This window comes from Neolamprologus multifasciatus, chromosome 19 (assembly GCF_963576455.1).
Source record: "Neolamprologus multifasciatus chromosome 19, fNeoMul1.2, whole genome shotgun sequence".
NCBI lineage: Eukaryota > Metazoa > Chordata > Actinopteri > Cichliformes > Cichlidae > Neolamprologus > Neolamprologus multifasciatus.
In genome coordinates this window covers 18,325,756-18,337,646 of record NC_140457.1, presented here as the reverse complement: position 1 = coordinate 18,337,646, position 11,891 = coordinate 18,325,756, and the positions used below count along the sequence as shown (strand labels likewise).

General features: G+C 39.5%; 1 protein-coding gene across 3 annotated transcripts in view; it reads right to left on the bottom strand.

The window, feature by feature from the left end:
* Positions 1–1,166: 1,166 nt before the first annotated feature.
* The window catches only part of bahd1 (bromo adjacent homology domain containing 1), a 31,471-nt gene continuing 20,746 nt past the window's right edge, over positions 1,167–11,891 (bottom strand). For all 3 annotated transcript variants that reach the window (XM_085143486.1, XM_085143487.1, XM_085143488.1), the window contains 5 exons: positions 7,764–8,173; positions 7,296–7,455; positions 7,091–7,170; positions 4,188–4,279; positions 1,167–4,080 (listed from right to left, as the gene is read on the bottom strand). In XM_085143486.1, the coding sequence (XP_084999612.1) occupies positions 3,888–4,080; positions 4,188–4,279; positions 7,091–7,170; positions 7,296–7,455; positions 7,764–8,173 (935 nt within the window). In that variant the 3' untranslated portion in view covers positions 1,167–3,887. The remainder of the gene's footprint in view (positions 4,081–4,187; positions 4,280–7,090; positions 7,171–7,295; positions 7,456–7,763; positions 8,174–11,891) is intronic.

The following is an 11,891-nucleotide window of genomic DNA, read 5'->3' as shown; positions in this document are numbered from 1 at the left end:
CTTGTGTTATCGTGTTGAGTATGTTTGTCCGAATGTCTTTTTATCTGTATTTATGGAACTTATTAAACATACACTGAGAGGTTTATTATGATAACGTGGTTTAGGGAAGCTTCTCTGGACATTTTGACACAGTTTATTCACCATGATGACTTGCATCAATTAATGTTCATAAGAAATGATACAAATCAAGCTAACTATTATGTTTTTCAGGAAAGCTTAAACTACCGAGTTAAAGCAGTGAGGAGGGAGCCAAGCAGTTTAGCAGGACAAAGTCACAACAACCTCTTGATATGAGTATAAAACATGGCTTTTTTCTTTTTCTTATTGTAGCAAAAATCATAAAAAGTCCCCAAATGAAATTTCGTGTCATTATATGAAACAGTAGCTGAGATGAGATTCCACTTTCTGTCAGAAAAGCAGTTTGAGAAATTGAAAATCCATCTAGTAAATTTTTTGATATTCGGTCTGAAGACTGACAATTTTGGTTAGGATTGCAAAGAATTTGTACCTGGGAAAAATTCCAGTAAAGTGGTTAGCTTTGGGACTTGCAAGAGAAAGAAGAATTTATTTATTAGAATGCTTCCAATGATCAATGGGCAAGTTTTTTTTAATGTTTCCTTCAAATGGGACCCCAAATCCACATACTGATCTTTGCACGGATAAATCAAAGTTATGGTAAGATATCCTGCTTGGATATCTTAAATCTAAAAAAAACAAACAAACAAACAAACAAACAAACAAAAGAAAAAACAGGTATATATAATATAATGCACAAATAGTCATTAATGGGTTGTGATATGAAAAGAATAAAACAATTAGTGACACCAATCAATGTGCCAAATTTTGCATTGCTGCTTGGCCCCAGGTGATTGACATTTTGTGAACAAAGCTTTCTTGTGGAGAGTTACCAAAAAAACCCCAAAACAAAACAGTATTGTTTATGCCACTTAAAAAATATATATTTTTGGCTATCCATAAGTAAAGAAATGTGGATTATTATCTCAAAGTTTTGACCTAACCTCAAGATTGAAGGTGTTTTTTATTATTATTTTGAGTTATTTTCTGATATTTTTTGAGTTAATAAATTAAAATGTTAAGATTCTTAACTTGAAATTTTGGCATAATAACCCCAAATTGTGACTTATGGATGGCAAAAAAAAAAGAAATTTAATGGCAGAATGCTCTAAGGTCTGCATGTAAGAAATGAATCTGTAACCAGCTGGTTAGCTTAGCTTAGCTTAGCCTAGCATAAAACCAAAAACAACACAAAATTTGCTAACAAGAAATTTGTTATAACACTTTGATTTATACAGACTAAACAAATTACATACACAATGTTACCTATTATGCTCACAGATGATAAGGGTGCATCTGGCTTTCTACCGCCTGCTCCCACTTCCAAGCATTATAGATCGCTAAGCTAACTAGCTTCTGCTTTATATTTAAGTACTGATATGAAAGCTTTGTCAGTATTGTCATACCACACTCTGTAAAAAGTTAGTTTCTCCAAAAAAAGAAAAAAGAAAAAAAATCCTCATCTACTCTCAACTAGTTAAGTAGTTTGATACCAAACATCACTCTCAATAAAAATGTTGATTAAGATGGACTTTCAGGTCACATAAGATCACAGGTAACACTGAAATACATGTCAAGCATCTAGGAATCAAGATCAGCGCACTTACAAGCTTCATAACTCCAGACTGAGATCAATACACGTTACTAAATAAAAGGCTGGGAATGTTCTATAAGGCAGCAAAGATCCAGGGCACAGGCTAATGGTAAGTTAAAATCAGTGAAGCAATCGGCATTTAAAGGTGAAGAGGCAAAGCTTCACCATCTCAGGGGAAATGAAAAGGAGGATGACAGGAAGCTGGAAAAGGCCAGGGTACATTTTGGTCCTGCAAGGTTTAGCATCTCTGGTCACATGTTAGCGCATGTCCTTCAAACCGCATCTGAGATCCTTCCAAATACTCCATATGTGTCCTCAAATCTGCCTATTGCCTACTTCAGTGTCTCAAAGCAAAATTGCACGAGCTTGTATTGGGTAAGCGAGCTGAAACACAGAAATACTACTGCAAAGACTCTCACACTTAGTGCAGCTACGGAGAGACATCTTCAGCCTCCTTTCTAATCAGGAATGCAAGCCACTCATCTAAAACTCTTTAAAACAATCTTTTGAAAATAAATTATAGATTTTCTCAGTACAGAAATAAATACATATCTTTTCTCAAACATAGGAACGAATCATCATCACAGATCTAAATGCTACACTGACTACATTATTCACCAGCTCATCAGTGAAGAAACAAGAATATACGTGACTAACTGATGCCATCTGCCACTAACAGACACCCATCCAGATATTTAAATGCAAATATACAGTACGCTGACACCGGAGTCAAATCACACCTCTGGTAAACAGCTTTGAAAAAGTTAAATATTCCTCGGCATTGGCATAACAAAAATCCCCTTTAATGCTCGGCTGATCCTCGCAATGTGAAAGCAAGCAAACTAAACTCTCGCTGTCTTTTAGCGGTTAGCATGCCCGCGTGAAAGTCTTCCCCACAGATACAGATACGGAATAAAACCTGCATCTCTCTCAAAACTTAAGTAGAGAAGAAGCCAAAAAAACCCTTTAATTGCTGTTGTACTTTTTCACTGCTAATTAGATTCAATGAAACCGTTTGACTGAGAATGTCTTTCATGGCTATCTTTGGGGCGCGCTGCAAAGCTCTCCAAAATCAATCACCATTAGACAAAAATGTCAATTTTAATATTTGGGAAACCTCCTTACATGCTTGCTTGCTGAGATTTAGATGAGAACACTCTCTGTATACGTTGTAAGCACACAGCTGGAGCCAGCAGCTAATTAAGCTTAGCTTAGCACAATCGCTCCAAAAAGATATGTATGCAGATATTTGTAGTCTGCTTGTAGCCCACACTCTATCAACCAATCATGTTTGAGCATGCTTCGACTGCATGCATTTAGAGGGGAAAAAATAGGGATTGCTGATTTACTGAAACACACCTAGCTTCTTTAAAACTGATCTGTAGTCACATGCAGTCGATAACACTCTGACAGAACAGGCGTTCTTGCCCTTGACAGCTGCTAATTACATATATAGTAACCGACCATTGCCCCGAGAGTCAAACTTAGACTTTATGCTAAGCTATACTAACCAGCTGCTGGTGATTATTTCATTTTGATTAAACAGACATGAAACTGATTCCTTCTTATTTATCACAAGCAAGCACATTTCCCAGACTATCACTATTTCTCAGAACAGCATGAACACCGCTGCATTACAGTAAGATTTCTATATGCCGTGTCAGTAGAAAACGCCACGTTTTCACTATCAAATGGACTCAGTGCAGCTCAAAGCAGCAGAAATAAACTGAGTGAAAAAAAGATGTGATTAAGTCTTCAGCTGCACCATCCGGTGTGGCACAATATGCCACATATTTTCAACATCTATGGCGTATCAAGATACTTTGTGTTATCTGTTGTCTGTCAGGCAGATAGTAGCATTATTCACATGAAACATCGAGTTCTCGGCAATCTAATCAAATTTCACATTTCTAAGAGCTACAGTAGCATTTTCTACAGCAGAGTACGTTCCAGGTTCTTCACACAGCTGCTACAACACCAGAGAGCCATGTATGATCAAAGAAAAAGATTTACACTGCCATAACAACTCTTATATATTACGTCAGACCATTAGTTTACTTAATAAATGCGTGACATGTAAGCATGAATGAGAGACTGAAAAGAAAATAAGCGGTCAAGCCGTCGTCCGAAACTCCAGTTCCTCTCTCACGGAGGCAGCCAGTGAGAATCTGTGGCAGATGAAACCGGGGTGTAATGTGATGTCATGCCTCGTCAGATACTACTGCAGGTTCTTGAGGAGGCGTCCGTAGCGGAAGTCGTAGACGTGTCGACAGAAAAACACCAGCTCTGGGTCAGTGTCATTGGGCACACAGTGGTGGGTGGGCATGGCGTTTCCAACAACAGGGGGCACCACGAGGGAGGCGGCGCTGTCGCTGACGCCTTCTCTACGGCGTTTTACCAAGGCACAAAATCTGGACAGGAAACACAACATGAGAAACTAACCTCAAAACACCCCTAATGGCTCAAAAGTGCCTGAAATTAAGAACACAACAGAAAGTAAAAATGCTTTCCTGCTTACCGACAATACTGTGCCAATGTTAGGACATAGCATTTGTCTTCAATACAGGCCACACTGTTCACATCCTGGTGACGGGATGCAAAGACCTCATTCTAGAGAAAGACACTCGGGTTAGATCCATACAAAAAAGCCCAAACAAACAAACCCCATCATGATATCCTCTTACATGTAGAAGTAGCAGGGTGGGACTTTAAAAACTAAATCGCTCTTCTAAATTTTAAACAATCCCTCCTGCCTCACCCTCACTTCCAGATACATAAAACCGATTTGCAGAGAAAGATGCTTTACGTCATCCTCTGTGACAAAGCCGTGTTCCCGTTCTCACACTGCTGCTCTGATGTGTTTGTTGTCTGTCAGTGCACGCTGAGAGTCGACAGACTTCATGTGGTTTAATGTTTCTAGACAGTGAATTGAACTCGTTCCTCGGGGAGATTACTGACATCAGGACGTGAACACAATAGAGACGCGTTCCGTCTGCGAGCATACAGTGCTGTGCAAAAGTGTTAAGCCACCTTTCATTTCTTTATCTTTTGCTTCTAAGGAGTCAGATTTATCTTCAGCAAAGGTTTTCCAGGCTTTATGAAGGTCCTTCAAACTTTTTCTTTGTACATCAGCTGCTTTTTCACTTGACCATTTACGAGGAATTCTTGTTGTTGTTGTTTGATGAGTTACTTAACACTGCAATAAAAAGACTTCTAACTCAAGGGATACACCATTGTTGTATTTGCACATAACAGAAAGTTAACAAAGACCCACTTTAAATGTTATCTTCAGTCACTTTGTTACTATCTGCTTATTGCAAAAACATGTCATTTGTTCCAATTTTCTTAGTTGAAGATGTGAAAAAAGCCAAGAATGACACTGACAGGTATAAAAATAGTACTTCTGCACCAACAAGGTGATTTCCAAAGAGCTATTAGCCACAAACTTGATGTGCCTGTGCTTGGTGCAGTGCAATGTGTCCTTAAAAAAATCCGAGTAAATTGCACAATTGGAGGACAAAGGAAAAAGTGGTAGGAGGTGAACAGTCTCTCAAAGTCCTTAAGAAAAAGGAAAAAAGCAAGGACCTGACCCAGGACCTCAGAGATTAATCTGGCCCCACAGTTGCTTTACTGTTCACTGAAGCCTCATCAGAAATAGTCTCAGGGGAAAGGTGGCTGTCAAGAAGCCAGTCTTAAGAAGGGGAAACAGAAGGAAAAGGCCAAAAGAGAAAAGAGCCGTCTGTAACGGAACAAAAGGCAGCAAACATACAAAAAAGAGCTTTGAATGTTCTTCAAGACGCCTGGAGAACTATTCCTAAAGACCGCTTAAAGAAATGACAGGAAAGCTTGGATAAGAGAGTTCCAAATATTGACTTTAAAGCTTGTTAAAATTATACAAACTATATTTTTTTCTTATATGTTGTATTTCCATGTAAGTTTGCACAAGAAATCTTTGCAGTGATAAATAATTTCATAGCAAAATTTTACAAAAAATAGTGATGATTTAAGACTTTTGCACTGTACTGTACAACTGTGCATTCGTTGCTTTGATACAATGGTTATTCTTATTCTGTAACACAGTTCAAGGTGTCCCAATACAAAGAAATATACTTAATGTCCTTGGGCAAGACAATGAGCCAATGAGAGTGAAGTTGAACACCTTGCACTGGTATTTGAGTGAGAAACAGCTTACGGCCTGCTATAAATACACTGCTGAATTTTTCCTAAAACACCGTTCACTGTACTTTGTAAGCAGCTGGTGGTTTAACAGAAGTAGACAGCATACTTTTTGGGAACAATCTGCAGCCCTGGATTAATACACATTTAGTGCATTTTCTAAATATTAAATCAGCAGGTTTTAAAATAAACGACATCATCAGGTTTTGGATAATTAGAGAAGCATTTTAGCGTGTTCCCTTTCTTTCTGTGTTTTAAAGTTTACATAACATGTTGTTGACAATAGAAAACACATTTAACACTATAATAAGAGTCATTATATTCATTAATAGTATCTAAAATCTCTTCTGGTTTAGAAAGCCAGCACGAAGCACACATTACAGCCATTAGTTAAGCGTGGATTACAATTTTTTCCCCTTTTTTTAAATCACAGCACTCAACCGGCTTGTTGTGAGAGTGTGGAAACCCACAATAATATGTGTCGATCAAACACCTGGATCCACCTCGAACCGTGCCGTGACCTTAACCGTGACAACACTAATTTTACAATTCCATTTGATCCAGCTACTAGAATTGCATCAAAGAGGCGAGTAAAAATTACATGGAAATTACATGCAGCAGGCAGGATTTTCCAAACTTCCTTGCAGTGCACTACAAAGCAAGGCCATTTAAAGTTACATGACCTCGAATTATATATCGCTGTAGCTTCTGAGTAGAGTGTGTTTCACCAAACAGTAAAATGTGGACCTAAAGTCAAGTTTCCCCTAAAATATTTTGTTATAGAAGCAGCGGATTGGCCTCTGGTGCAATTTCAGCAGCGCTGAATGATCATAGCAGCATTAAAAGGATATTATATGAGCACTTAAGGTACCAGAGAGTCTCTTTGATCCTCTTGTTCTCCCATCTTAATAGACATTTGGGCTACTTTATAGCTTTGTTAGGCAATAGGAGGACTTGAGCCTTTCAGTGTATGTCTCAGAGAAGGAGAGATATGCAGATAAAGGAGACACGAAGGTAGTAATCAGAGCCTGGCATATTGCACACAGTGTTTCTGTGAGTTATTTAACTCCTCCCGCCAGAACCGGTGATGCTTTCTATTAAGCGTACGTGAACTGGCTCGACCTGTGCATCACTAATAGCCATGATTACAGGCGCTGAATATGCTGCAGTTGACACAAGCTATATTTTTTGCTGGTCTATAATTACCCCTGACAGTTATTAGAAAGCCGTGGTAAGCCTTCTCACCTCACAATGTACGCTGGGGTTGCGTCCTCCTTGTGTGTGTTCTGGACGGTAGTACCAAAACAAACTCATCATCAGCTCTCCTGAAGGAAAGAAAAAAAAGTAAAACATAGCACGTCTTTAACTTCACTTCTCAAACCACTTATTACCACATAAATGCGTCTTCTCGTGTGGTCTGAGTAAATGCTGCGTACAGCGAGCGTACTACCTGACTCTGGCTCTTCCCACAGAGCTGAGACCTTAGCCACGTAAGGCAGAGACTTTTTTCTAGGTCCAGATTTCAGCAGAACAGTGTCTCTGACTCTAATCAGCTCCCCGTCCCTGTGGACTCCCTCAAAGCACTTCCTCAGCACCAGAGTGTCCTCTCCCTGGGAACACAGCAGCAGGAAATACTGACTCCTCTAGCAGTCAGAAACTGATAAGCTTTGAGAGGCTGTGGAGTAAAAAGCTGCAGGATGTGATTTGTATTGAATGGCTTCTGCGCCTTGGTTGTCAGGGTTGCTGGATAAAATGTAGTAAAAAATAGTGAATAAGCCCTGATCCAACAGTGAAACAGGTGTTATGAATCACCCCCCATACTCTCTCAGGACACTTCAGTAAAATTACATCAGCTCTAATTAAAAGTGGTGCCATTGTGGCTGTGTCAAAAAGCACCAAAATGACTTTCTCTACATACCACAGAGAAAACCTCCTTCTCAAAGGACAGGCCAAATGGCCTCCAGCCGTTGGTGGATTTTTGGCGGCCATTCTTCGGCTGCTTGGCAACCGTTTGCCCTCCGTCGCTGGCACAGCTGAGCTTCTGTTTCTTGTTCCTGTTGAGAGGGCAGACAGCCGAGCTGATGCTGCCGGTGCTGCGCGCGCCAGACCTTGACCCGCTGGGCTGCTTGGCACTCTGTGGACACTCCTTTGCCACCTTCAGCGGAGGCTGCGGTTGGCTGGGGTCAGACAGCGGAGTCTGGATGTGGGGCACTGATTGGCCGGCTGGAGGCACAGTGGGAACGGGGCAGCCAGTAAGGATTCGAGGGCTGGGACAAATGGGGATAGAGGAGGGGCTGTGGTGGTCATTGATGGTTGCTGGGTAGTCATCTGAGGAAGGAACAGAAAAGGTACGATAATGTGAAATGAATACAGAGCACTGAAACGAGCCCTGCGTGCAGATTTCAGAGCAATAACAGCTATTGAATCGCAGCCAAGACACACAGTTCATTCTTCGCCATTTGTTTTCATGCTACGCCCTCCTTCACGTGGCTGATGAACATCTGCAGGAAACATCACGCAAACAAGCTTCAGCTGCAACATAAGCAGAGTTTCTGCTTGGCTGGAATGACAAAAATTCTCTTTAGATATTTTACTTCAACCTAATCTAGTTTATTTTGTTTATTTGTCACATTGCGAGATGGTAGCCCTACTTTTCTGATGGCGCCATCATTTTCTCCCATACTTTTGTTGGTTGTTAGATGGTTACAACTACGAACTTTGAACCACTTTTATGAATTATTATTTTATGCAAAATTACAATACAAGGAATAACAGAAACAATTACATTTCTGTAAATTTTAAGTAGTGTGTAATTAATTATAGGTAGTGCATTAATAATTTTAAGTAGCGCTGAGTACATGGTTTTTACAGGAAATCATTTCACTGTAAGTATGCTGTTCCTTTCGGGGTGCGTGCTGCATTATGGAGTGACTTAACCTTGTCTAACTTCCAGGTACTCCAAGGATACTTATTCCTTTCCACTCACTTTGAAAAATGTTTGAACAGTGATTGTGAAAAAAAAGAAAATAAATTAAGTTAGATTTCGGTCCATCATGATGAGATCACATGCAAATTTTGACAGTATTTATTTATTTTTTCTCTTATAAATTGCTGAGGGGGAGCAGTTCTCATTTAGATTGGTCAAATAAAAGAACAGCTGAATAATAGAACATCAATCGTGCACATCAACATAATGAATATTGAAAAAGGATCCCAAAAGACAAGACTAATCCACTCCATAATACAGCCAACACCTTGAAAAACACAGGGTACTTATGACCTAAGACACTACCTAAAACTACTTACACTGTACTGAAATTTACTTGCAGTCCTATAAAATCCTGAATTGTTATCCCCTCATTCAAGTGTACCTACCTTTAAGTATTTGTAGATAAATATAATTACATTATCATTTCAAATAAAACCCACAGAAATTCCATTTGATTACCGGGAATTGCGCCCTTAATTGCGAGCCGTATCATAAGGTGTTACCTAGAACTTTGAACTCTGACACGAGAGGCACAACAAATACTTCGTTTGTTAATATTTATGCTGAAGTAGCAAAAAAAACAAACAGGCAGAGCCTCAATTAAGATCAATTATAGTCTTTATCATGCACACAAACTAGACCTTTCTCCTAAAGTGGCACTGAAAAACAAGACAAGCATTCTCCTGTGTGAGAGGGGGGTTGTGCACACTCCCATGACACAGCTGCAGTGGTGACATTAAGGTGAAGCGATGATCAATGAACCCATTTCACAGCAGATTTGTGCACTTGTCATAGCAGGAAATATTCTTAACAGTGGCTCAGCTGCAGTCCCTGTCCCAGGCAGGAAGCCACAGCTGAGGATTAGCCTACCAGGATCCTCCAAGCTCGCTCACCTAAATAGAATCCAGTCATTTTTAATGTTGTCAATTACACCTGTGCTTTTCCTGCTATGGCGAGTCAAAATCTCTGCTGACTGACCATTTGTTGGCTTTCTGAATCTGAAACTCATCTTCTGCATTCATCGAATCCCTGAGAGTACATTAACACTTTTTTTTTTTGCTGTCCTAATAATTCTACCCAGTAAAATTTCAGAGAAAGATTGCCTGATCCTGCTTGCCTGAAATTCTACTGGAAAGTCCATCATTTTGTTCTATTCGGATTAAACTACTACTCATATATACTGTTTTTGTGATCCAACTAGTATTCTGCTCCTTTTACTTTACGTTATTGTGAAATACAACTATATACCAATCAGTAACTGTCACAAGCTGTCCTCTGCAATCTGATGAGTTTTATTGTGTGCTCAAGAATGGGACTTTACAAAGACTGCTTGAATTATCATATATTATCATATTTTTACCAGCCAATAAAAAGATTTGATGTTATGTCCAGAGATGGGCAGTAACGTTTTTCAGCTAACGAGTAAAGTAAGGGATTACTATTGCAAAAACGGTAATTAGATTAGTTACTTTCCCGTAGGAACGCTGCGTTACTAAAACCGTGATTTTTTGAGAGATTGTCTCATGACAGTGACGTAACCGAGTGCGACGTTCGTGACAACAGCTGTGTGCAGATGAACAATGGATAATATATCGAGTGCGGGAGAGAGTATGAGCGTGCAGCGTTTAAAGCGTGGAAGTACTGACCTTATTTTGAGTTTGATTCCATAAAAAGTGACAAAAACGTGGGAAGAAAACTTCTTTTTACAGCGAAAAACCCCCCTAAACTTCCAAGCAAGCACCGAGTGCTCTACGACGTAATGGGAAATTCACAGAGAAACTCGCGGATTCTTCAACTGACCACCTGCACCAGGGCAAACCTCCGCCTACCCCACTCCTGCTTTACAGGTGAAAATAGAGCAACAGGACCGCTAGTCTTTGATTTTATTAATTTTCTGCTGTGTTTCACTTGCATCTATTTGAAAGACTGAGTGTAAACACAAAAAATATTTTATTTTATGTGCTGGAATGTGCAGAAAATAGGTTTAAATGTTAAACAAATTTCTTCCAGTCAGAGAATGTTGCATATAATTTAATTTTTGCTTGATGCATAAAGTTAAAAGATTAAAACAAGTTTTAAAAAGAGACTTTTCCATTTGATTACATTTTGTATGATGGATTATGCAGAATAAGTAGAATTGGGCTGAAAGATCACTTTATCACCTATTCAGGTTGTAAATCGTGTTTTTAAAAAGTAACTAAGTAACTAAGTAATTAATTACTTTGAAAATAAGTAATCAGTAAAGTAACGGGATTACTTTTTTGGGGAGGTAATCAGTAATTAGTTACTGATTACTTTTTTCAAGTAACTTGCCCAACACTGGTTGTGTCCCAAATTACTAATCCTGATTCATTTTTTATAGTAAGAAGGTAAAATTTTCAGACGTTCAAACATCCAACCAGCCCTTTTTCTTGCACTTACATACATTTATGTCTGTATTATTTATAATAGTGATAAGACGTCTGTATTTTTCATGCATTATGTGATGAACAGCAGGTCCTCCTGCACATTTGCTGAGACTCTGAATCACGAGGTATTGACATCTTTTCTTAAAAACTGATGCTTGGGTGAATGAGCACTTCGAGACGTGCATTTCCTCCATCCTTGCACTTCTTCCTCATTTCCTTCCTCGCATCCCCCGCTGGGCGAAGCCAAGATTTGAGGAAGAGACGAGTGAGGGAAGCTAGAGGGCCCATTAGCCAAATGAAATGCAGCTTAAGCTGTACACACCTCGAAAGATGCCACAAAATGAGCAAGAGAGCGAGGAAGCTGTCAATAAAACCGGAGGTGTATACACCCAGACAGTAATGAGGTCTGTTCAGGCAGAAAAGTGGCAACACCTGTGTGGGTGGACCACAGACCTCTTTGACAGCATACTTGTCACAACAGAAAAAGCACAAGTGTACTAATGACATTAACAATGGCTCTGTTCTATTTAGGTCTCCTAGTAAGCCATGACAGCATGACACAAACACACCCCACACACAATACCAGCAGCCAGTAAGTAAGCAGCCAAATGAAATTCAGCCATTATTTATTCTATTATGTACGTCTGTT